We start from the raw sequence: 26,691 nt of genomic DNA, 5'->3' as shown, positions 1-26,691 counted from the left end.
ATGGCAGCTCAGCTGGGAGCTCTTCGCCCTGCTCGCAGGTATGCGGGCGCGCTCTGCACGCGCTCAGAGGCACGCTCGACTCGCACATTCTGGCGGGGGGAGATGGATGCCCCTTCTTTCCCCCCTCCAAGCCCCCCCGTCCTCCTGCTCCGGCTGCAGCCTGGCCGGGCTCCCTCCTCCCCGCCCGCCCCGTCTCGGGTTTCAAGGCTGCGCTCAGAGCGGAGAGCGCGCCGCCCGCAGAAGAGGAGCCTCCGCCGCGTCCCTCGCTCGGCCCTCCCCTTCGGGATGGGCCGTCCCAGGGGCGGCCGCCGGTCGGGGCGGGGAGATCTGCAGGGAGTGGGGTGGGGATGGCGGGGGAGCCGCCTTGCCTTGCCTTCCCTTCTGCCTCCGGCTGCCAGTGGAGCGCTGGGGGGACGGAGAGCGGAGCGGAGCGCTGCGGAGGGGGAGACGCAGGGACCGATCGCCCCGTCCAGCCCAGCAGGCGGCCAGGAGAGGGAGCTGGGGGGGATCCGTGGGGCTGCTGCAGGTGGTGCTGGAGGGCGGTGGAGCAGGCTCGATCAGACGCCTCCTCCCCAGCCAAGGCGCCCCTCCGACGGGCGCGGAGTGCCTGGCTTGGGTGCTGGGAAGGGTGCCGGGTGCCCTGAGCGCTCCAGCCTGACGGGCGCCGGGAGATCCCCTCGGGGATGGGAGAGACCTACCTGCGCACACCTGGCTGGGGCCAGAAGTGACCCACGCCGACCCTCCTCACCGCCCTCCAGGCTCAGAAGCGACCCAGCCACCCAAACGACCCCCCCAGCCAGACCCACCAGGATCGGGGCTACAGGATCCTCCAGGGAGCTAATCCCTCGCCTATAGCACCGGCTGGTCTCCGGGATAGCCAGGCAAGCCCGGACGTGGCGGACACCCGGGGCAGGGTGAGCAGGAGGAGGAGAACTTCTTCCCTCGCCTTCCAGATGTGCTTGGGCTGCTGGGCTGCCCGGCTGCCCGGGGGAGAGGACTTTCCCCGGCCTGACCCACTGGGGACTCCCCCGCAAGAGGGACATGTGATCCCCGATCCCGCAGCCAGTGATCGTTAGACCGAGGAACCCTCGAGGGCAGCGAAGACAGCTCGGAGCCGCGGCAGGACCCGGAGATGATGGCTAGAGGCGCGACCCACTGAGCAGGACTCACCAGGGAGCGACGGGATCTCCCGCCCCTCTATGAAGACCCCTGGGCGATCCCCCCTCTGGATCCTCGACTGGCTGGCGCTGTGACAGCGCAGGGACGCTCCCCCTCCCCCAATCCCCTGGTCCTTGCAGCTCCAGCTCCAGCTGGGACCCTGGCTGTTCAGGTGGTGGGGCAGCCTCGGTGGTGCCCAGGGCAGGGGGCTGACTCCCTCCAGAGATGCCCTGGATGGCCTTTGGCCTCCTGCTGGTGCTGCTGCTGCTTCGGGGGGCACGAGCTCTGCAGAAGGCAGGTGAGTGATTGTACTGGGGGAGGGGGAGGGGAGGGGAGGGGGTTGGGGGAGAGGGACCAGGACTCCTGGGTCCTGGCAAGGCTCCTGTCCCCCTTCGCAGCCTCAGGGACTGAACTTAATGAGTTAAAAGTGGAAGGTGGGGAAAGCAGCCTAGACGGGGGGGGGCATGCCCTGGTGTGCCTCTCCCCACTCCTCCCCACGTGCATGTGCCAGGGTGTTGTGAGTAGGTGGGTCACTTGGAAGGAAACCAGTGTGGGTCCCATCGCACAGGGGCTGCTTGGGCGTCAGGGGGCGGGCGGGGGCGAGAGTAGGAAGGATCACATTCCCAGTGGTTTGGCACCAGGCCCTTTCCTCGCCCTTGGCCCGGTAGGACCCCCTTCTGCCTCCCCCCTCCCTCTGTGCCTGGCCTGATGAGCCCCCAGCCTCAAAAGGACTATGTGGCCACCTGCCCCACCCTACGGCAGACAGACGGAGCCCTGCCAATTTCACACTCACCCCAAGACAGCTGCCGGGTCCCTGGAGGGGGGGGAGAACAAGCTCTGGAGTAGATCCCCCCACCCCTGCCCCATCCGCCTTCACCCACACACTCCGTCTGGCTGCTGTCCAGGATACCTGTCAGATGGGACTCCCGAGTGCAGAAACTGGCTCAGCAGGGTTGGGCTGGGCCGTAATTGGGGAGGGAGGTTGTTGCCTGCAATGCTGTTGATGGCATAGGGGACCTGGAGGAAGCACTGCACCCTCAGGGGGCTTCAGTCGGGGGGGCACTCCTGCTCTCCACCTCCCCCAGCAGAGCCCATTCTTTCCAAAGCATTTTGGTGGATTTTTCATCCACCTGACGCCAACAAGGGTTGGACGGTCATTCCGCTTCTTCACTCTGCAGGACTCCTGGGTTCTTCTTTCAGTGGTGTTGGGAGATTGCGTGGGTCTCGGTGGGGGAGAGCAGAGCATTTTTGTTCTGTTTGTTCCCTTAGAAAAGTGACGTTATGAATTGCAAAGCAAACTTTGCTTCTGACGAGCTAAACTGAAAGGTCTGCTTTGGACACCTAAAAAGGAATGTGGTGACCCCTGAGGGATGTGTGGCACTCTGCACATGCTCAGAGACTTGCTGTCTTTGCTGCACATGTTCCAGGGCTGAGTCCTGATGCCAGTCAAGTCATGCTGAGCAGGTCTTCTCAAAGAAGATGCTCTCTGTGGTCTGCTTATGTCCCAAGAAGGGAGAGGGAAAATTGGGTACTTTCTCATCTGCCAAAGGCCTGGGGTAGAGCTGTCTGTATTCCTCTGACTTTAAACATGGTGTAATTTGAATTTGGGGAGCTTGTTTTACCTCCTTCCCCACCTGTTTCAGAAATAACCATTCATACTTTCCCCTGCTGCATTAGGACACGGGAGCAACTCACCCTCAGCTTCCTTCTTTCCATGTCAGGCTGGCCTAAGGATGCAGTGACCCTCACAAATCTGCTGTGGCTCACAGGAAGCTGCCAAACAGAGTCAGACCCTTGGTCCAACTATGTCAATATTGTCAGCACAGGCTGGTAGCAGCTCTCCGGGGTTTTGAAGAGGAATTTTTCTCTGCTTTGTTGAACCCAGACCCTTCTATGTGCAAAGCACATGCTCTGCTACTGAGCTGGGACCATCACTACTACTACTCTACTCTACTCTATGGAGCAGTAGCTTGTGATCTTAGGTCAATTGCTAGTTTTCACTGGCATCCCATTGTGAAAATCAAGGTGACAAAGATTGCAGGTGGTCACCCATCCAGGCTCCTATCAACCTGGGACCTGCTTAGCTTTTGTGAACTGTATCATGATCAAAACGATCAGACCATGTCCTGGGATGATCTACTCCATAGGGTTGTTATGAGGATAAAAGAGAGGTAAGGTAAGGGAGAACCATATCCAGCAGCCTCAGCTTATGATGGGGAAGTAATTAAATAAAGGACATTAAAACAGATCAGGGACGACTCTGTGGAAGAGAGGCATTCCAGCCCTTGATCGTGCCCTTTAACTTGAAGCTGCTCAAAGCCACCTTCCCTAAAGTTAAACTGCACTGATTTAAGGCAGAAATTCAGTAGGTGAAGCTTGATGTGCTGATGCAGTGGTGAAAGATTTACCTGTTTAATTTCTGCCTTTGGGAGCCAGAAAAATATTGTCAACCCTAAGGGTTACAGAGCACAATGCTTAGCCTATTGCCTCTTGGTTCTCTCACCAGGATCAGTCACAATTTCACTTCCTTTCCTTTTCAACAGAATAGTACTGCTGGACAGTCTATTGCACAAGTCACATCTTTGTACAGTATTTGTCCCTTTGGGACTCTGGAAACAGAGAAGTCTGCCTGCAGTGCATGTAATAGCCATAAGGGGGCACTGAGGTGCAGGGAGCAGTTGAGCCTGTCTTTTCCTTATGGTTAACTCTGCATAAGGACAATTTAAATCTGCTTTTTCTGCAGAGATTGTGTTTGTCTTTGCCTGGGTTCTTACCTCTACTGAGAATGCTTACACAGTCCTCACTGGTCCTTCTCCTAAGACCAAAGATGTGTGTGTGTAAACGCCACTTAGCAACTCCTTTAGTTTTCATCAAACATCTTGTAACTAAGTGGTCCTACAACTTGGAGAGTACCCAGGCATAGATTATTTTCCACTTTTCTGGAAGGTGGAATTGTGAGGATAGAACTGGGGTTATTCTGGATGCAGAGAACAAAGGTGTGATTATATGAACATAATTCTCTCTCTCTCTCTCTCATCATCATCTAAACTTGTGGCTGTTGCTAGATCTTGTGGCAGTAATGAATAAGTTAATTAAGCTCTCATGTATATCAATAGGTGAACTGGGATTTCTTGTTCCCATGAGTGAGTGTCTTTTTGGACAAAGAAGCCACAGGCGTGAAGGGGCAGAGCCCATTATCTAGGCTTAATTAATGTGGTGTGTTTGGCATTGCAATATATCAGTCAGTGAATATTTTAAATGTATGCAAACAAAACTGATTCACTGCTTGTGTGGACAACACCCCACTGCCCTCAGAGCCAAAGTGGTCAAGCTCATTTAAATCTTTCTATGTAACAAATCAAACTCTATCCACTCTGTACAATCAAATTTACAGTACTGGACTCTGTTTTCCGGTCTTCGGGAGCATTCAGGATCCTCTGTGCCTTGTGTCATTTCCCTACCCTGTAAGCTGCAGTGGGCTTTAGGTCTTCTTTCCCGTTTGCTTTAACCTCAGCATCACATGCTCCTGGTGCTTGGGCCAGTTCAGAGTGAGATGCCGTACAGCAGTGTTTCTCAGAGTGTGTTCCCAGGAGCCCTGGCGCTCCCTGAGACCCACTGAAGGGCTCCACAATCACACCGTAAGTGGCTTCCATCTGCTTGGCGCTGTACCACTCTGCGCACAGGCTGGTGCTCTGGGGTTACCTGAGACTCCACATATGCACTAGCAGGGCTCTATTTAGGACGGTAGAGGCTCTGCAGACAGAAAAAGTTGATAACCACTCAAATCCAGTTTAATTGCCTATGATGCACTGAGTAGGTAAAGCAGTACAGTTTGAAACGCTGGAGGGGAAAAGGGATAGGAACATTCCATTCCATTGTTACTTATTGTTACTTATAGAGCGCTTATTGTTACTTATAGAGCGCTAGCAACACACACCGTGCTTTACTGAGTGATCACCAGCAGTCCCAGCCCCAGAGAGCTTACAGTCTGAATTTCCAGTAATTTCACAGATCCCTAGCATGTATGCACTGCTGAAACAGAGACGCCTGCGTTGGCTCGGTCATGTTGTGAGAATGGATGATGGCCGGATCCCAAAGGATCTCCTCTATGGAGAACTCGTGCAAGGAAAGCGCCCTACAGGTAGACCACAGCTGCGATACAAGGACATCTGCAAGAGGGATCTGAAGGCCTTAGGAGTGGACCTCAACAAGTGGGAAACCCTGGCCTCTGAGTGGCCTGCTTGGAGGCAGGCTGTGCAGCATGGCCTTTCCCAGTTTGAAGAGACACTTGGCCAACAGTCTGAGGCTAAGAGGCAAAGAAGGAAGGCCCATAGCCAGGGAGACAGACCAGGGACAGACTGCACTTGCTCCTGGTGTGTAAGGGATTGTCACTCCCGGATTGGCCTTTTCAGCCACACTAGACGCTGTGCCAGAACCACCTTTCAGAGCGCGATACCATAGTCTTTCGAGACTGAAGGTTGCCAATAATAATAATAATCACAGATTAAAATAGGGACACTCCTGCATATGTAAAACCCCTAGTCTGACAGCAAGGACTGTTGTCTGCAGCTTCACGTCACACTTTACTGAAGTCTCCTCTGCCTCCACTATGAAGCACATTGAAGCACTATACACAGTTCATTATCCAGCCATTTCATGTGCTTTAGATGCTATTTTTTAAACTTAGGATATCTTTAGCCAGAAGAACAAACACCATCTTCTTAAATCAAAGGGCAGGACACACTGTTGCAGAGTAAATGAATCTTTAATTATTTAATGATTTTTTTATCCAGCTTTTCCTTCTTCAAGCGAATGCCCAAAATGGCTAACAACATTCGCAAAACAATAAAATACATATAATCACATAAAATAAGCATCACACAATAAGACCTGTAGCCTAAAACCCTTACACTTATCAACAGTAAAACAGTAAATAAAAAAATAAAAAATTCAGCATAAAACATCATAAAATCATGAAATTAAAAAAGCAACCATAATGCAAATTAAGAGATGTCGTAAAATGCACAGTACCCAAAAGCCACCCAAAACAAAAAATGTTTTCAGTCCTCATCAGAGCATGTCAAAGGAGAGGGCAGTTCTTAAGTCTCCAGGGAGAGAATTCCACAGCTGCAGTGCCACTACTTCTCGTCGCTGCCCCCTAACTTCTGTTGGGGGCAGCACTCGAAGAAGGCCCCCCCCCGGGGGGCAGGCAAGAATATATAAAAAGAGGCAGCCTCTCAAGTGCCTAATCCTGAGCCATATAGGGTTTTAAAGGCCATGGCCAACATCTTAAATTGGGCATAGAACTGAACTGACAGCCACTGTAGTTGGTAGAGCAGCAGTTCAAGAGAGTTAGACAGCCACGCCCCAGCAACCAGGCTGTCCACTGCATTCTGCACCGATTGCCATTTCCATAGCAAGAGTAGCTCCACATGAAGCACGTTACAGCAATCTAGCCAGGATGGCACCAATACCTGAACTGCTGTGATCATGTCTGACCAGCTCAGGTACAGCTGCAGCTGCAGCTGACTCACCAGCCTAAGCTGGGCAAAAGCCCCCTGGATAACCGCTGCCACCTGGCAATCCAGAGAAGCTGTGTATCCAGGAAAATAGCATACAGCAGATAGAATAAAGACTTTAGTAGTTTGGAATAGGCGTGGGGTGGGTTGTTTGAATAGTCATCCTTGGTGTGAGAACTGGGGTGAAATAAGCATATCCCTTTTATTGTCTAAGAAATGATTGGAAAATGAAGATGAGGATGGAACGAAAGAGGAAGTGTGAAGGATAAGAGAGTAGTGGAAGCTATGAGCCACCACTCTCCTCTCCTTACTTGCTCTTATGCTCCATTTGCATCTTCCTTTTCCTGAAGTCTTCATCAGGCAGAACAGAGAGGTTTACATTTGGGGAGGCCTAGGTAGGTATTCATTAGATCTACAGTTTTCAACCTTTTTCAGCTCACAGCACACTGACAAGGTGCTAACATTGTCAAGACACACCATCAGTTTTTTGGACAATTGACAAGGCATACTGCTGTGCCCTTGAGGGTTCACATCCCTCAAAGGCTGTCTCCCAAACCCCCTCGTTACATCTGTGGACCATTCGTGGGATGCCAAAATACCATGGCACACTGGTTGAAAATAGCTACTCTAGATGTTGGAAAGAACTCTGTGACACAGTATGAGAACTATAGATGTAGTGTCAGGACTGGGTGGTACAGAGAATTACACCCGTCACTCATGGAGAGATCATGTTATTCCCATCCTCCATCTCCTGGGGGTTTATGGACATGCTCCTTACGGCCATCTCTGTGCCAATCTTGCTGAATGTTAAAGCATTATGGATCCATCTTTGTGAACTTCCCTGCTCTTTCCTACAGTTGAGTAATGTTCTTGGTTTCCATAATATCTTGTGCAGTCAGTTTCATGGGGCAGATGCATGAATGATGGCACCATCGTATCTGGTTTGCCCCAGAGCACACAGCCTGCGATACTCCCCTCTGGGGGCATATGGCAAGGAGAAGATCAGTAGTGGTGGGCAAGCTCTGGGAAGTCCATCAGCCGAAACTGATCTGAGGACTCCCAGGCAGCAGTCAGCGACACCCAGGGCTCCCCGGAACGGTCTGAAAACCACTTCTGTCATTGTGTTAAAACACCCGTGAAGCTTTTCGGAGGGGCATGAGGGATACGTCTGGAATTCTTCCCTAGTCATTCTCAACAGCCCATCAGTTTCAACAGCTGCGGTCGGAGCAGAGGAAGCCCTCCACAATGGTACCAAAATAGCTAATCCTGCGTTTGTAAGGATAGTTCTATTTTCCCCTTGTGTGCGTTCCTTTGCCTTTACATAGCATTTCTTTGGGAATTCCATCGCTCAGTAACACAGAAGCCCTGGACCATTTGTACCTCTGATGTCCCCTTCCCAGTCTTCTCCTCTCACCCCCCCCCCACTCCTCCTAAGGCCATCTCACATTCATGCCCTCCATCCCCCTCAAGACAGCCCCCCACTGGGCCCAAGCAGCCTCTAGAAAACCCAGCTGCCAACAGGCACCACCTGCTAGACATCCAGACTCCGGCCTCCATAGGCTTCCACATCCCCCCACAAAGAACTCCCCCCCCCATTCTGCATCTCCCCCCCCCCCCGCCTAACCTCTTTTGCTTTATATCAACCACCTGTTTATTATATTCTCAGCTATTTCCATCCTCAACAACAGGTGGGGCCTGTCCCCCTGGGGCTTGCGTCTGCAAGGCTGGAAAGGCGTCTGGTTACACCGCGAGAGGTTTGGGGCTGGGCGGGGGTGGCAAGGGAAGGGAAGCGAGGCTCCCAGGCGTATTCCCAGCTGCGGAAGGACATTAATATGTCTGGGATAGGACAAGGCAGGCTGGGAGCCAGGACTCCTGGGTTTTCAGGGAGGCCCAAAGCCAAGGGGCCGATTCCCACCAATACTCTCCTGCCAGAACTGCCCTCCCCCTCCAGGCCCCAAATGGCAGATTTCCTGTGCCACACACACCAGACCCCAGGCTGGTACTTGGCATTCTTTAATCCATGAGAACATCCGCCATGCCTGTGCATCTCTTTCCACTTTAAAAGGGGAGGCCACTGAGATTCTGCGCCAAGAGAATCTGCATTCTGTGACCTGTTTTATCTGACCGACTGGTATTGATTTGCTTGGTTTTTTGGACATCATCTGTTTCACTTCTGCTGTTCATGGGGTCGGGGGCAAGGAGGTCTGCAGAGCACTAGGATCAGCTCAGGTCTATGGGGGCCTTCGACTGAGTGTGTGGGGCCGTCCTTTCACTCGGTGGGTCCTCCTAAATTTGTGGGGAGGCTCACAGTGACAGGACCATTGTGCCCTGGACAACTGCATCCTGGCCAAATGTGTCCCAGTCATTGGAGTCTCTGGGCATTGCTGCCCAGGTTTGTTTGTTTTTTTGCATCCCTGACATTTGTGTCCCAGTATATGAATATTTATATTATATGTGCTTTTGTATTTTTTAAATGCCAAGGTAGGCTTATTGGTGGGATAGGATGCTTAGTATATATAACATGGGGTTTGTTGCCCAGTTACAGTTTCTTTGTTGTCCAGTTATAGTGGGACGCAAAGAACTGGAACGCAAAAAACCTAGACCTGAGTGTCCAGGGACATCAATGACTGGGATGCATTTGACCAGGATGCAGTCATCCAGGATGCAAATATCCTAGTACTGAGGCTGACTTTGTTGGCAGTATCAGTGGTTTTTCTCTTAGTGCAGTGGTCTTCAAACTTTTTCATGACGTGACTCCCAAAAAATAAATTAATAATAAATAAATAAATAATAAATAAAAAATTGAGCCCCCCCCCAGGATCTGATCTGCCCCATCACAGCCCACCCCTGCCTGCCCATTTCCCCTACCTCCTGCATTTTCACAACAATCCTGTGAGGTAGCAGCCTAAAGCAGGGCTGGCCTTAGGAGCTGTAGGGCAAAATAGCAAGAAGATGCTGTGCAGGATTATATCAAGAACTATGTTTTGATAAGGCAATACCATTATTGGATTGGATCCAAGCCCTGTCTTGCACAGCCTTGGAAAGCTTGCCATGACTCCCAAAAGAAGGCTCTGTGTTTCCTCACAGTGCCCTGAAATGATGTTGCATCAGGGGCATTGTGGTGGAAAACGGTGAATGGGCCCAGTCTTTGCTAGGGGGGCCCCAACACAAGCATGGGTCTGGCTGGGGTGCTGGCCCTGGCAGTTGCCCACAGGGACCATCTGCCAGCGCTGGGTGTGCCGGGCGCCGAAGCTGCTCTTCCTGACTATTGGAAATGCTCCACTTGTTCTCCAGATTCCACTTAGGGATTTTATTTTTAAACCGGATGGTTTTCAGCCTCTTCAAGAAAGTTTCCTGCCTGTGAACGTGTAGGAGAGATGACGTTCTAACGCCCCCCCCCCCGCAAGACACTCCTAAGTACAAACTCAGTGTTTCTGGTTACCTCTCCAATTCATAGATTGCCTGTTTTGTTCAGTTGAAAGCTTCATTATTTAGGCAGCTTTCAGAAATATCGACATGTAACCTTCAGGTTTTCCATTCTCTGGCAAAAGGTTGTAAGCAACTATAAAGGTTATTGTGGGGCAGGGATGTGTCCTCTTCTGCTTTGGGTGGAAAGCAATGTGCCCACTGCAAAGTGCTTTGAGAATGTTTTTGTTGAAGAGATATATATATATAACCTAAAATACTATCACTACTAACTGATGGAACAAATAGCCGCAATATAATAATAACTTCTAGTTCCTTTGCATTCCAAACCCACACACAGACACTTACCCCATGACAGATAGGCACTGCTGAAATTTCAAAATATGAGGTGCTGGGGCTCCAACCTTTTTTAGAAGCAATGCTTTCTGATCTTGAATCTCTCTCTTCTCAGGCCTGGTCTACACATGTAGTGGAATGAGAGAGTGGCAGTGTGGTGCAGTGGTTTGTGAGTTGGAATCAGAGTGGGGAGACCTTGGCTCAGCCCAGGTTGCTTCAGCTAAAGAGCACACTGTGTGCCAAATCCTATCCAATTTTCCAGCACTGGTGCAGCCACGCTAACAGGGCATGCATTGCATCCTGTAGCAGGGAGACTTTCATGGAGACCTCCTCCAGGTGAGGGAATGCTTGCTCCCTTTCATTGGGGCTCCATGGTGGCTGCACTGGCATTGGAAAATTGGATAGGATTGGGCCCTGTGACCTTGTGCTGGCCACCAGCTCTCAGCCCAGCCTGCCAGACAGGGTTGATGGAAAAAGTGTTGGGGGAGAATGTTATATGCCTCTCTGGGCTTCTTGGAGGAAAGGATGGCATAAAAATGTAACCAAAAGATCGTAGGACAGACTGCACTGCTGCAGGTAGGGAAATTGCATAGTTGAATGTCCATTGCATTTTTTAAACCCTTCTTGCAAACAGAAAACTAGAACCACATTGAACTGTTGAGACTAGAATCTTTTTCCCTGACATGCTAGATTAACTTGCAGGGAGATTTTTTTTTTAAATAGGGGAATTCAAAAAAGGGATTCCCCCTTCAGAAACATAAGGTGGCATCCTCATTCTGCTGCATGCGTAGACCAGACCTGAATCCCAAAGGATCGGGTTGTGGTTAGTCAAGAATGAAAGTGCTTTGTGTGTGACTAGAGGCACTCTCACATTTACTGTTACTTTTATTGCATTTATGGCAGATCTCTCATTATTGCAGTTGGTACTCTCTGCATTCTGGGGCTGAGCTCAGCCTCGACAACAGGGGCTTTCTGGGGCCGAGTCCTGATTTATAGCTTTGTTTGATAGAGCTATATGTTGCTTTTAAGAATATCCTTCTCACATTCTGCTGATGGTGAGATGAGGGCAGGGTTGGAATGGGAACCCAGCTCCCTTCAGGGCTGGGGTCAGGAGGAGCAACCGCCGACCTTGGCAGAGGTCGAAGAGATGGTTGGGGAGGTGTCCTGTCCGTCTCATCTCATTCGCCCCCCACCCTTGTGCTTTGCCTGCACTTGACTGTCTTGGCATGGCCGATTAAATGCGCCTTTGAACTCTTTGATCTTCCCCCTGTTCCCCCCTCCCTTAACGTAAGATCTAAAAGGGTCTCCTGTGTTTCTTTTGCCTGTAGCCAAGGCTCACGCGACACCCTCCACACCGATTCCCTTTGAATCTTCAAAGCCAGAGCGTGCTTTAACTGATTACACATTTAGCATCTCTAATCTCTTTTTGGCCCCTACCCTGGAGGCAGCCTTGGGATGGGTCCCTCTGCTGCTTTCAAGCTTGTCTTGTCACGCTTCCTCTGATGTTTCTCCAGCTCCACCATTGAGGAGGGGCAGCTGGAGATCTCTGGCGAACTCTTGGAGAAAGTGGAGAGCAGCACCTCCTGGGGCAGGTCTTCTCTGAGCCTGCGGTTGCCCCCCAGCTCTGTGACTAAGACCCGATCCTCTCTCTGCTGTTGTGTGGTTAGGAGGGCGCAGACAGCTTCATGTGCCATGTGATTAAACACCCCCCAGGAAACTGTTCTTCCCCTCCTTGTCAGGGGCCGTAGTTCAGTGCTTAGGTTCAGCCAACAGTATCTTCAGATAGGGCAGAGAAACACTCCAGTCTGAAGCCCTGGAGAGCTACTTCCAGTCATTGTCAATACTGAACTCATAGCCCTGTTCTAACTTGCCCTGGAACATGTAGATCGAGTGGCCTGCATTGTATCCAGCACAAGATAGGTGCTGGCTAGAGGGCAACTTGGGCTAAGGCGATATTTTTCCCCTTACCCCGAACAACGTCCCAGTCACCCCTACTGGGCTACTTGGATCTGCTCCAGTGATTTCACTAGTGCAAGTCCGAGCAGCCCATGTAAGGCTGATAGGGCCAGGGACGGGTGTTAGGATTCGGCCTGCACTGCCACGGCCGATCCCACCCCCATCCTGGACCTGATCCGCCTCCTGGTCCACCCGCTTCCACCCCAAAACGCCCCTCCCTGCCTCCATTCCACCCTCCAACCACCCTTTCCCATCCCCCATGCTGGCCTGCCTTGGCCAGCATGTGCTTATCCCCTCTGGGTCCTGATTCAGCGCTGGCGCACATTCTTGCACTGGCCTCACCGGCTTGAGAGTAGTTGCGAATGTGCTTTACAGCACATTTGCGACACTCCTGGGCCAATGCAGGGGACCTGCGCCGGCCTATCATGGAATCAGTACGGCAGCTTTCTGTACTCCTAGAAATACAGTTCTGTTGGCAGTCACAGCCATCACACACAATTTCTCACCTGGCAGTCCTGTGAGTTCAGGAAGGTGCTCATTTGCCTATATATGACACTTTCTTGAGCTTTCCCAAGTTCCCTCCCTCCAGGGGATTGGGTTGCCAGCTGACCAGACCAAAACAAACAAACCCCCAGGCTGACTCGCTCTTGTATCTCTCATAGCAGCTTAGTGTGCAAAAATCACCCAGTTAAGTTTTTCACAGTAGGGAGCTATTGTGATCTCGCCTGTTAAAGTTATAACCTGGGAAAATGTGTGTGGGATTCATAGGGGAGATAATACTTTCTGTTTCCTTCTGGAAATTGCTCTGAGAACTGTGTTTTCTTTAAAATATTTGTATAGCACATTGAAATGTTAGGCATAATAATTGTTTTGTTTTGTTCTTTTTAAAATCCAGCCCTTCCTCTGAAGAGTTCAGGGCAGTATACAAAGTTCCCCCTGCCATTTTAGCCTCACAACTCAATGGTTGGCAACCTTCAGTCTCGAAAGACTATGGTATAAGCCTACAGCACCAGGTATTCCCAAGCGGCCTCCCATTCAAATACTAATCAGGCCTGACCCTGCTTAGCTTCCAAGATCAGACGAGATCAGGCATGTGCAGGGTATCACAACTCAGAGCCAGTGTAAGTCCTCCTGACACCCAAGGCCATGTTTTAAATACTACCTCCCCTTACCTGGAGGTGTGGCAACCTCAGCTCCTCCTGTTCCTTGGATTGGAAAAGGAAGAGGGGGCCAGAGAGGTAGTATGGACGAGAAGAGAGGAGAATGGTGGCCTAGATTGTCGGAAATCTTTTCTAATACAAGGAGTGGGAAGAGGAGCTGCAGCAGCAGTGGAGAGAAGGTGGGTACCACTCCCCACCAATCTGCTGTCTAAGGCAAGCACCTCAGCCGGCCTGTTGGGTGGGCAGCTCTGACAACTTTGTAAGATAGGTTAGGCTACCTAGACTAGGGTCACCCAAGGAGCATCATGGCTGAGTGAGGATTTGAACCTCAGCTAAACCTAAATAATAATAATAATAATAATACAGGTATTTCTATAACGCCTTTCTTGGTCCTCAGATTTCTCCTTAGACTTTATTCAAGGCGGTTTACATAGGCAGGCAATTTAAATCCCTGTAGGGAATTTTACAATTTGAAAGAAGGTTTCTATCTTTCAAGAAACCACAACATTCAGATGTTTCTTTCTTGATCTGGTCACACATCCTGGCCTCCATCCTCCCACGCTCAGAGCAGATGGAATAGCTCGGCTCAGCTTGTCAGCTGCTTCAAGGTCGCACGGTGCCGGTGGCCTCAAACTGGCGACCTTCGGATGTTATCTTCAGGCAAATGGAGGCTCAACCCTCTAGACCAGACCTCCTGCCCATCACAGTACATCACAGTGTTGTTGTAAAGGTAAAGTGGGGGAGTCCACACTGTGTATGCCACCCATAGCAACTTAGCGGCAGGGCTGGATAAAATGGAATTTAGAAAAAAAAAATCAATTTTAATTTCACCTCTTTGGAGTGACAAATGGAATGGCCTGAGCCTGCCACAGGAAGTGGTCTCCCACTGAGTGTCCTCCTCTCTCTCATCCCCAGAGCTGTCTGAGTGCTTTATGGTGAATGGGGCCGATTACCGGGGTTCGCAGAACCAGACCTCACCTGGAAACGCAGGGCGGCCCTGTCTCTACTGGAATCAGACACGGGAGCATGCCTACAACACGGCCAAGTACCCCAATGGCGAGTGGGGGCTGGGCAGCCACAACTATTGCCGCAACCCGGACGGCGACGTGCAACCCTGGTGCTACATCTCAGAGAACGAGGAAGGGATCTACTGGAAGTATTGTGACATCCCCACCTGCCACAGTGAGTGCAGATCATTGGGCAGTCTCTCTCTCTCTCTCTCTCTCTCTCTCTCTCTCTGTGTGTGTGTGTGTGTGTGTGTGTGTGTGTGTGTAAGGTTGCCAGACAACAAGAGTTAGGTACCCCAGTGTGTTCCAGTCGATAAGCTTGTTGGATCACATGGAAGTGGGGAGCCTACAAGGCCCGATTGTCTCAGGGATATTCCAGGTTCCTTCCATTAATATTAAGCTACATTTTTTTTTTAAAAAAAGATCAACCTCTAGTCTAGACCATTCACTTACAGAGGTTATGGGAAATTGTGCAGGTAGCCCACCAGATATTCATTAAGACGTTAAAGCTGCTCTTGCATCTCACTATTTTCTGCCCATGGAACTGGGATTACTGACAAGTACCTGAACCAGGGTTGGCCCAAGCCCTCTAGCGCCACAGGTGGCGTGCCAAGCCCTGCTTCCCCTAGCCTGGTGATCTCTGTTCCTACCAACCTCTGGAAGAGGGGGATGGAGCAGAAGAGGAAGTGTGTAGGGAAGGAGAGTGGTTTTCCTCCCCTCCACACTTCCTTTTTCCACTCCATGTCTTTCTTACTTTTCCAATCCGGGGAGTGGGGGGGGGGGGAGAGAGAGCAGTGGAGGTGAGTGGGCATGCAGAGGTGGTCATCCCCTGTGTGTCTACTGCCTCAGGCAAGTCAGTCAGCCTCATGGATGAGATTGGGTCTGACCTGAACACTTTACATGTGTGCCTTTAAATGTGTTACAGCCCAAATCCTATGGGCTCATAGCACTGGCAGAACAAGTCCTTTTATGCCCCCAGCCATTTTTTCTGGTGCCTCCACAGCCTCTCCTTTCAGGAAGTGTGCTGCCATGATGTAACTGTCACTCAAAGATGGGCTTTTCCTCACAAACAAAAGCCTCTTGGCTAAGTACTAGACCTGAAGCTCATCCAATTGGTTGCCAGATGGTGCCAGGAAGAATATTCCCAAATTGAGGTGCAACTCCCGAAAGGTCCCTTTCTCCTGTTTCCCTACCACCTTAACCTCTTAGTGACAGGAGCACCTGGAGAAAGGTCTCTGAATTATCATTGGTAAGCAGACACATGTGGGAACCGTTTGACTGGAACCCTTTCTTGTTCTCTTCAGTGCCCGGTTACATTGGCTGCTTCCTGGATTCTGGGACTCCCCCAGCACTGAGTGGAAGCAGTGGCACCTCCACCAAGCTCACGGTGCAAGTTTGCCTCAGCTTCTGCCGCAAACGGGGCTATAAGGTAAATTACTCTCCCCAGCAGTGGGCCCATCTTGTAGGTCTGTGAGGAACTGTAGGTCTTGCAGGAATTGTAAGTCTGTGAGGGGAAGGAAGGACCATTGACACCATTTCTGGAAGAGGCATTCCCACGCAGGTGACAGCTTTGGGGGAATGCCTCTCCTACGTCAGTTACAGTGCGATCCTATGCATGTCTACTCAGAAATAAGTTTCATTGCATTCAATGATGCTTACACCCAGGAAAGTATTATAGGATTGCAGCCTTACTTATATAAGTATTTGTATTAAAAATAATGAGCATTTTAAGACAATGTGTTTTCTGATGTATGTTTTTGAGACAAACAAAATTATGCATGGGAAGGATAAAGTGGATAGAGAGATGCTCTTTACACTCTCACATAATACCAGAACCAGGGGACATCCACTAAAATTGAGTGTTGGGAGAATTAGGACAGACAAAAGAAAATATTTCTTTACTCGACATGTGGTTGGTCTGTGGAACTCCTTGCCACAGGATGTGGTGATGGCATGTGGCCTGGACAAGTTTCTGGAGGAAAAATCCATTACCGGTTACAAACCATGATGTGTATTTGCAACCTCCTGATTTTAGAAATGGGCTATGTCAGATGCAAGGGAGGGCACCAGGATGCAGGTCTCTTGTTATCAGGTGTGCTCCCTGGGGCATTTGGTGCGGCCACTGTGAGATACAGGAAGCTGGACTAGATGGGCCTATGGCCTGATCCAGTGGGGCTGTTCTTATGTTCTGATAATGGGGATGCCTTCTTAGTCAATCAAGAAAGTTTTTTTAATTGATTCATCTGACCAATTAATGGATGAAAGATTGTAGCCTTTCATGGTGTTCCTACAATACATTTATACCCGAATGCATCTGTGTGCCTGGATGCATTAACTGTTTGTTTGTACTTGGGTATACTTGATCACACATTCCATTCAATGCAAGTACTGTACAATCTGCATACGGTATACATGGATTCTTGATCTGTAAAAATGAACCTAGATAGAAATTCGCACAGAAATGTGTACCCAAAACAGGCAGCTGTACCCTGATGTAGACATTCTGTGTTCATATCTTGTTGAGCATAGAGATCTCTCGTTGTGTCATCCCCCTTTGCCGTTCCCAGCCCGTCAGCCTGATCCTTGACCACAAGAGAGATGGAGCTGTGCCATCCAAGCAGCTTTTGTTTTGTCTTTCCAAACTCTCTGGGGTTTTTTTCTATTAGTGCAACCAAACGCACAGTTGTTGCTCATTTGTTGTGCTTGCTTTGACTGTCTGCCCTCACGGTTACGCTTCTGCTCCGGAGAGATTGCATTTTCTGATTGTTACAGGAGCTAGAATTTGTACCTAGGAAAATGCTGTTCGCCACCCCAGATGTGGCATCAATTGATTCATTCCCACAGGAAGGGACAGAGCAGTGGCATAGCTAGTGGGGGGTGTAAAACACTAAGTTTTGCAGGGAGCCTCGCCGCAGCATTCAAGTGGCCCCTCCCCCTCCCCTTTGGAGCCATTTTGGGCAGGGGGAGCAAATGCCTCTGTTTTGCTCCCCCCCGCCCAGTATAGCTCCAAAGGAGAGGGGGCGAGGCTGCTTGCATGCTGTGGTGATGCTCCCTGCAAAACTTTGTGCTTTACATCCCTTCTAGCTACACCACTGGGACAGAGTCACAGAGGGAGCTGAGGTGGGGGCCTGGAATCCTCAGGGATATTTGGGATTCATTCCAAGAGTCCAGTTGTCCAGTTGTCACTTCATTGTTAATTTTTTAAAACATCACCAGATCTTTTATTTACAGAACTTCAAGGAAAAACTGTGCAGGTATTAACCCAATTGCTCATTAAAAGGGAAACCCACCCCTAGCTTTCATTGTCCTAACCAATGAGTACAAGGGCACTGCGATGATTGACACAAGCTCAAGCAGTTTTCCCCCACTTTATTAAAATAATGACGTAGGGTCGGAATCTGGCGCTACTGAACAGGTGCGGGCCTCTGGGCTGGTCCACCCGGCTTTTGAGTAGGCGCAAACATGTCTTATGGCATGTTTTCAACACTTCAAGCCAGCACGGGGACGGTCATGACAGTCAACAGCATGTTAGTATTGCTTTGTCAATTTCCATTAGTTTGGAACAGACATCACAGCTGCAGGCTGTGTGCACTCATCCCATTTTGGCCCCTGGTAAACAGGCCTGGCAAGTTTTCTATTGTTTCAAAAACCTGCAAATTCCATTTGACCAGAGGTGGGACAAAAAGAATGTGTGTGTAAACCATGTCAAGCAAAGTCTCCTTCAAACCACGTTCTGCTCTTTTACGAATGATTGTCTCCTGCTGAACTCTCTCAGGGTGGTACCACTGAATATTGTTATTCTGCACTCCATGCAATGAGCAAACACCGTGGGGCAGCCTGTAATCTGTCCTCACCCCCACTTTCTCTCCATCATCTCTGTTTTGCTCTCCTCTTCAGTTTGCTGGGGTAGAGGCTGGCTATGCCTGTTTCTGTGGCCACGAGGGGGATGTCCGGCGCAGCCAGCCAGTGAGCTCTGTGGAGTGTGACCAAATCTGTTTTGGCAAGCCCAGCGAGTTGTGTGGGGGGGATGGCCGGATTGGCATCTACAATGGTAAGTATAAGGATGTGGACACATCGTTGTTGACTGTTTGTTCAGTGTGGGGTAGGGGAGCAAAAATATGTCTGCATGACTTGGAAGAATGTGAATAGAGAAACCTTTTTCTCCCTCTCCCATGTCTAAAACAGGGGTGTCAGTTTGTTTCATACAGAAGGTCGAAGTTAGCATTCATGGTGCCCGCTGAGGGCTGGAAGTGACATCATTCAGCAGATGCTGGCCAGAAAGAAGCACTTTGTTTTCACATAGAAACTTATTAGCTGCAAAGACAGAAGAGAAGATGTGCAAATCTTGTTCATATTTCCAAGATATGAGAGAGCCCAGTTATCATGCTGGGAGAGCCCAGTTACAACAAGGGATGGATAAATTGCTTCTGGGGGCTACATTTGGCCCACAGGCATTATGTTTGACACCCCTAGTCTAGAATTAGGAACACCCCGTGAAACTGATTGTAGGATTGGTACTAACTGCATGTACCAATCTTTGTGTACGTAACTGTAGCTGGATTGGGTCCCAGGTGGCAGCAATTTGCTCCTATCTCCTTTTCCTGAGACAGGCTGACCTGTCTCCTTTCTTGCCTTGGACTTGCACCAGCTACATAGCTGGCGTGGGTCTGAGGAGGCCCATAGGCTGCCAGAAGACCTACATGGAGGAAAGTGAAAAAAACAAACCTCTGGTTGGTGCTCTGGTCACCCCTCCCCCATTATTGGATGTAGCACATCCTCTGTCTCTGAGGCTACTCTGCGGACAATGGTGGAGGAGAGGATTGGGCTGTAAGATTTATTTAATTGTGTGACAGCTCTAATTCACTTTTTCCCCCAAAAATGCTTTAATGTGGTTTGTGGCTTAAGGTCATTTCAAATCTCCTGTTTGTCTTCCCTGAAAAGATACTGGGAGGGGGGGGAGGTGAAGGGGATGCCAACACCCATTTTGCCATAATAGACCTCAGAATGTATCAATGTTCAAGGGGAGATTCTGATTAGAAATTAAGAAAAATGCATGAAAAGGCGGGAGCATAATTTTGGCTTGCAAAAGGCAGAGTGGTTCCAGGGCTTCTCCAAAGTGGATATCATGTGGTCACCGTCCTCTTCCCAGTTTCACATTCTTAACATCTGGATTGGATGTATTTATTTATTTTAAAACCCAACATTGGTTTTCTGAGATGCTTTTTGTTTTCCTGTTTTTCAGAGGCCGGGGCTATTTTTCCTTCCCAGGCCCTGTATGTCGAGGGCTGTCAAAAGTGTGATAGAAGTGAAACAGCCCTCTTGTCATGTTTTCAAATCTCTTTTTAAAAAAGCAACAACAACAACAAAACCCCAAACCTGGCATTTATATAGTGCTTTTGGGGGGTACCGCCCACGGTATCTCAGTAATCTTTGCAACAACCCTTTGGGTATGTCTGCATATGTCTATATTATAGTATGTAGCATAGAATTATTTAAAAATGCCCAAGAAGGAGGAAGAGGAGGAAAAAGAGGCAAAGAGTTACCATTGCTGCCACCACGTGCTGGTGCTTTGCAAGCAAACCATGCCTTGTCCCTCCCCCCCATCCCGTGTCCATAGAACCACTAACTGTCCCATGTGGAGCAGCAGGAAGCAAGGCCAGTGAGACATTTCCCCCTACCTTTTTGTTGTCATGATTTTACATTTTATGTAAATTGTTTTGGGTGGAAAGATGGGGCAGCAGTACTATACTATGGTGTTTTTCAACCTTTGTTCCTGATGTACCACTTCTCATGGTCTAATTATCTTAAGTAGTATGAGAAATAACTGTTACTTCTGGGTTTGGGGGCCAGATGCTATAAACAGCAATAAGCAGCTCAGGGCAAGCAGGGCAGGCTTAGTCAAGTGCGCGGAAACAGTGTGCAGGAGCCCTGCTTGCTGAACCAATTCTTCTCCTGCTGTTGGTAGCACTGCATCACGCTCTCGCTGCCAGGCGGTGTGTGTCTCCTGTGAGCCTTGTGTACCACTGGACAGCATCTCAAGTACTACCGGTGGTACATGTATCACTGGTTGGCAATCGCTGCAATACTATATTGTACTACAGAGCCAAACTGGATATGATGTGGGGGTTCCATAATTGGAACTCCTGTGGTCTTTTCCTTCCCTGAAAAGCAGGCATGGGAAGGGATCATTGCCGGTGCCAGATTACTGGTGCAAAGCCCTGCATTGGTGCACCCCCCCAGTGGTATATTGGGCCCTACCACTGTCACTGATGGTTCAAGGACCAGCCTAGCCATGTAGGTCCTCTGATGGACATGAATATTTTGCCCGTGCTTGACTAACCCACCCTTGATGCTGCCACCCCCTCCCGAGGAAGGTGGTTTGAATGGGGGTTGAGGGGTACTAACGGAAGCATGCATCCCAAGGCAAACAGCAATTACTGTTGGGGGTGCGTGTGGATTCTGATCAAGATTACAGCAAGGACAAAAGATTAAAGCCCCCCCCCCCGCTGTGGTCCAAATTCAGATTGGAGCCCCACATGACTACTATTTACATTTAAGACAAAGAACCATGCTGGCCCCCAATCACACAATCAGTGTATGATCTGGTTTGGCCCTATGATCTGAGAAGCTCCCAGTTCAAATCCTCCTTCAGCCATGAGTGACTCCAGATTGGCCCTTCAATAATTCTCCCCCTATCAGCCTCAACTTCCTGTCTGCAACATGGGAATAATAATACTGTCTTTCCAAATAACCATTCCATACATTGGATAACTTCATATGCTGGAGTGCTTTGAACACTGAAACATGTTCTGTGAATTAGCACTTAGTGTTTTTTATTAGGGCCACTAACCGATTAAAGCAGTTGTGATCCTGGTCCCTGTGCTGACTGGGGCCAGGAACACAGCAAGCCCCCCCCCCAGTTATCCCCCTAACCTTGGTGTCTGGGGATGGCTGCATGCTGTATCCTCCGGCCTTGTGGAGATCTTTTAAACATCACTTCCAGTTTTTGTCGGAAAAACTTAAGTGACATTTAAAAGCTCTCTGGAGGCCTCAGAAGATGTCTGCGGGGCTGGAGGTGGCTGCATACAGCTGCTGCATCCCAGAAGACCTCCAAAGGGTGACCAAATGCAGTGACAGTGGGGGGGGCATGGATGGCGACGGGGCGCCCAGCAATGCCACCCCCTAAAGTGTGGCGTCCTGGGGCATTTGCCCCTCTTGACCCCCCTCAGTTACTCCAGTGGATTCAAGACATTTTAATGATCTGTTCATTACTATTGAACATGGATGTGAAACCATCAGCTTTTTTAAATTAACATAAACGGGGAACTGATACTGGGGAGAGTATTAAGTGGATGAACGATTGGAAAGATGCTGAACAAAGTTTGACTTGTATTGCTCTGGATAAAAAGGTCTTATAAGACCATATTTTGCAGTGCCTGCCCACATAAAACAGTTACAGTACTTTGCAACTGGCTTTGGGTGCTTTTGTTACCACTAGCAGAGTCAAACGGTGGGAAAGACTGAAAAGATACCAGACTTGCACAGTTGTCTACTCTCCAAACTGTGTTCACAGGATAACTGGAAGAATCACATTCCAGAAGGAGCATTCCTTTTCATCAATTGATTGATTTACAGCTGTATAAATTAGCAGATGAGAAAAGCTGTTGTTCTAAAGGAAGAAGCTAACTTCCTTTTTTTAAGGGGATGTACACGTGTCACAGCAGGCATCATGCTAGGAGAGACATTCCCCCTTCTCTCATACACAGGAGGGAAAGCCTCTTCTAAGATGGCACTTGGTGTCTGAAGTAGTAGTTGTTGATGTTGATTGAAAGCTACGATGATAGCAGTGTGATTAGGAGGTTCAGTTACATAATGATTGACTGGGTTGCTTGGGTCAGTCTCTATCTCTCAGCTTACCCTGTGAGTATAAAATTTGGGAGAGACCTGTGTATGCTGTGCCACCCTAAGCTCCTTGGAGGAAGGGTGGGACAGAAATGTGAAATCATCATCATCATCGTCAGTGATGTTCCTCTGATCGCTTTCTCTGACTCTCTCCATGCCACAGTGTCCATGGGTGCCTGCCAGGGAAACTTCAGTGAACTCTCCGGGGTCATTTATTCTCCACAGTTCCCAGATGACTATGAGGCCGACAGTAACTGCAGCTGGGCCCTGCACCCTCCAGGCTGTGAGTCTGTCGAGCTCACCTTCCGGATCTTTGATGTGCACGACCCCAATGACCGCCTCGAGCTGCGGGACGGGCACAGCAACCTCCTGCTGGCTCAGTTTGATGGACGGCGAAGGCCAGGGGCCCCTTTGCTGCTCCCCACAGACTACTTGCTCCTCTCCTTCCAATCGGACCAGCTCTTGCAAGCCCAGGGCTTTGCCATCCTGTATAGAGGTCTGTACCCAAGCCTGGGCCTGACACCATGATGCGCCTGCCTCTGGGGTAGGACAGGCAAAACCTGTTCCGCCTGTGTGTCAATGAGTAAGGTTGTGATTCTCCACAGAAATGGCTCTCTGGGACTGAACAGCTGAAGGCTCTTCCAGAACAAGGGCTTGAGGGCAACAGCAGGAATGCAGAGGGGGAGATAAATGTGAACACCTTTGTCCCTAAAGGGCCGCTGTGTGTCTGTGTGTTGGTGTGCTGATAGCAGAGCTGTCTTTGAACTCCCAGCTTCACCCCAGCGCCTGCCAATTCTTTCCCGGGGGTGGGAGTCAGAGTCTCTAATTAGAAGCTCTTGGTTCCACACCTGCCATGTGAAGGGAAGGATGAAGAAAGACTGCCCCTTTGAACTGGGGCCCTGGGAATGGCAGAAGGTTACTTTGGCAGAAGCCCTTGGGTGGCTGGCTCCCCCTTGCTCTCTTTCTCCCTGACCACAGTGGGTTGAACAACAATCCAGCACCCTCAGCATAAGCCAGGGGGTGAATTATGGACAGGTTTCTCTGGGCGTCCCTAGGCCTAGAGCCAAAAATGCTGTGGTGAGATTGCCTAACTAACCATACAGCATGTGTGTGTGTGTGTGTGTGTGTGTGTGCAAAGCAGCAAGAACCTAAACTGAGATTGCTTAATAGCTGGCGATTTAATTGTATCAGCTTCATAGGTGGTGATTTAATTGTGTCAGTGGTTAATAAAATTGCTTAATTAACATGCATCGGTCATCCCAGTATCTGTGCATTCATTGGTGAGAGCAGTGGAAGGTTACCTTATTGAGGCACTGAGCATGTCGGATACTGTTGGAATCCTTATCTTTAGAGCTCTTTACAAACTGAAGGGGTAGAAAGTTTAATTATTATTATTTTTTTTAATTTTCATGAGAGCTTAAAAATGGAAAGGAAGAGGCCTGGAATCACCCTGAAGGAAAAAGGCTACTGCCCCAGCATATTGACTGGTTTTCAGTGGCGAATGGTTCCAAACACATCAAGGCTAACAACCATTGAGGAGCTTGTTAACTAGATCTGCAGGGTTCTTGGTTCAAACCCCATCACATTCGAGACTCCCACAGCTTACAGTATTTGTTTGCTGTGCAAAAGTGATGTGGTAAAATTCATTAAACACACAGCCAATAAGCTGGCTTTTATTGTGTCTAAAACTCATGGTGCTGAATAAGATATCACACTTTGGGGAGTGGGGTGGGCTAAGAATTTGGTGTAGGTAATAAAGAATTCTGATTTCCCTCCAGGGGTGAAGAGTCCTTCAATCAATGGAGCTCGGTCTGATTTACGGACCCTTCCAGGTGACAGTTCCCGACTCGTCCCAACCTCCTCTGATTGGCTCAACTCCACTTGGACCTACAATGCCAATGAGTCTGCCATTGGGGTAGGAGGTAAAGAACTGGATTTGGGGATATGGGGATGGGGGAACCTTCTACTGCCATTTGCACTAGCCTGGCTCAGAGCAGAACAGAGTATCTGAGGATGGGACTGTTTTTCTCTACAGGCCAAGAAACATGCAAAGCTAATCACTTGCAGCACTTAAATATACACTAGAGAACCCTGACTCTCTCTCTCTCTGTGTCTCTCTTTCTCTTTTTGTGCGTGTGTGTACTCCATTTCCCATCTATGCAAAATCACTCCCAACAGCAGCTCTCCCCCGTAGGATTCCCCTTGCATGTCTTCAAGGATCAACATTTTACTGGAACTCTGCAGGGGCTAAAGCTGCTTGGTGGTGCCATTTGGACTGGAGAAGTGGCGAGGGGAAAGAGTTAAACACATCCCTTCCCCTTCTTCACTCTAAATTCTCCTCTCCCAGAGTGACTTCTCATTATAAAAAAAAAGAGGGCGGCATTGGAACTCTTACGTACACATATGCAGTTCCTGTGTTCCCTCCGTGCCCTGTAAAACTTGCTGTGGGGCAGTTCTGCCACCAGGAGTCACCTTCTCTTACCTTTCCAAGGTGATTTTCCTTGTGGTTGGCGCAAGGTTAAATGCCGTGGGAAGAATAGGCTGACTCACATTTTGGACAGGGCTATACATTCTCTGTGTTTTTAAAATTAAAAAATTAAGTTTACATGCTGGAGAGCTGAATTCTGCAATTCTTAACAATATGTTTGCTAATCGGGCACTTTTTTTTTCTTGCTAGCCATTGGGAATGGGAGAGAGCTGGGCACAACACTGAACCTCTCCCCTCTCTTGACTTCTACCAGGAATTCTGATTAGCCCCCCTCCATTTTCAGTGGGAATTGTTCACTCTTCGAGAACTATCTACTTTCAGCCACGAGGACTAGAAACTTTAAAAAAAACACATTTAAATCAAAGCTGACCTCTTTCTCGTTGCTGAATCCCATGCTTGCACAACACAATCAAGAAACTCAACAGTACTGTATATACACCCTGAGTTATGGGCTCATATATGACTACCATGTCATACATAATTCTTGCCTGCCAGCACATACAAAGTTGTGCATGTGCACTCCCTGCTCGGGCCTGTACCAAAGGCTTGCCTGTGAGTAAACTGTTCCTTGTGCTGGCCAGGCTACCAACACTTTAAATTAGATGTGTCCAACCTCTGCATTTTCATGGGCCAATCTTTTCTCCAAACAGCAGTCCAGAGCAGGATGATGGAAATGAGTTTTGTTACAGAGGCCCTCCTCCCAATATCCTGGGCATTAAGGCTGCCTAATAAACCTGGTGCCACCTAGTGCTAAAAGTTTGTAAATTCCAGAGGGACTGAGGACCCAATCCTGCCCAACTTTCCAGCATCGGTGCAGCTGCAATGCAGCCCCGAGGTAAGGGAACACATGGTCCCATACCTTAAGGAGGCCTCAGTGACCACCCCTGCACCTCAGGATGCAACACACACCCCATTGGTACAGCTGCACCAGCGCTGGAAAATTGGATAGGATGGGACTCTAAGGATTCAAGGTGCTTTTTCAATCACCATCTAGGATTACATCTCCCATCTCTAACTTTTTTTTTAAGTGGAGGGGGGCAGGATTTGGATTGGTTGGTGGAAGATTTGAGGTGAAAGACTGTTCACAAACTGTTCCTTTTGTTCTTTTGTAACACAGCTTGGGTGATGTATACGGCCACAGGGACTTTTGTCTTAGCCATCCTTATCATCTCCTACCATCTGCGCAAAAGGTAGGCAGGGAGTGAGCCAGAGCTTTTGCATTGGGTATCCCTGGCTTGGAGGAAAGGGGGGGGGGTTCCAGCCAATGATCAGGGAGAGACGCTACTTTGGAGTCTTGGATTCTGTTCTTTGCTTGTTGGAAGACTAAGGGTTTGGGGGACAGGCAAATGAATTTCTTTCTTTTCTGCCACAGTCTTATATTTCCCATGATGCATTTGTCAGTGGTGTGCTTTCTTGACTCACCTCTTACTTTGTTCTTTTTTTCCAGGACCTGCCTTTCTGTGCAAAAGAAGACCGGTGGTTCCCTGGGCCCGTTCTCTTCCAAAGGCCCTCGCAGCCGCTGCCAGTGCCTTGGCGGTGAGGCATGGGCTGTGGCCTACCGACACACCCGCGTGGTGATCTGCACGACACGCGGCACCCCACACCACCGCCCCCTGCACAATGGTGGTGGGGTTGGGGACGACGAGACCTCCTCAGACTGCTCTTGCCTGTGCCACAGCTATGAGAACCTTTCTTCCACCAACCAGTCCTCCCTCAAATCCCTCATCTCCACCATCTGA

General features: G+C 49.4%; 1 protein-coding gene across 1 annotated transcript; it reads left to right on the top strand.

Moving 5' to 3' along the window:
• On the top strand, nt 1-26,691 carry KREMEN2 (kringle containing transmembrane protein 2). The gene is given in 12 exon segments (XM_066630331.1): nt 1-38; nt 160-616; nt 759-914; nt 1,299-1,456; nt 11,954-12,065; nt 14,428-14,737; nt 15,867-15,991; nt 18,460-18,613; nt 22,628-22,960; nt 24,243-24,386; nt 26,070-26,142; nt 26,400-26,691. Coding segments are annotated over 12 exon segments (2,352 nt in total).

Source organism: Tiliqua scincoides, chromosome 5 (assembly GCF_035046505.1).
Source record: "Tiliqua scincoides isolate rTilSci1 chromosome 5, rTilSci1.hap2, whole genome shotgun sequence".
Classification (NCBI taxonomy): domain Eukaryota; kingdom Metazoa; phylum Chordata; class Lepidosauria; order Squamata; family Scincidae; genus Tiliqua; species Tiliqua scincoides.
This window is presented reverse-complemented; position numbering and strand designations above follow the sequence as displayed.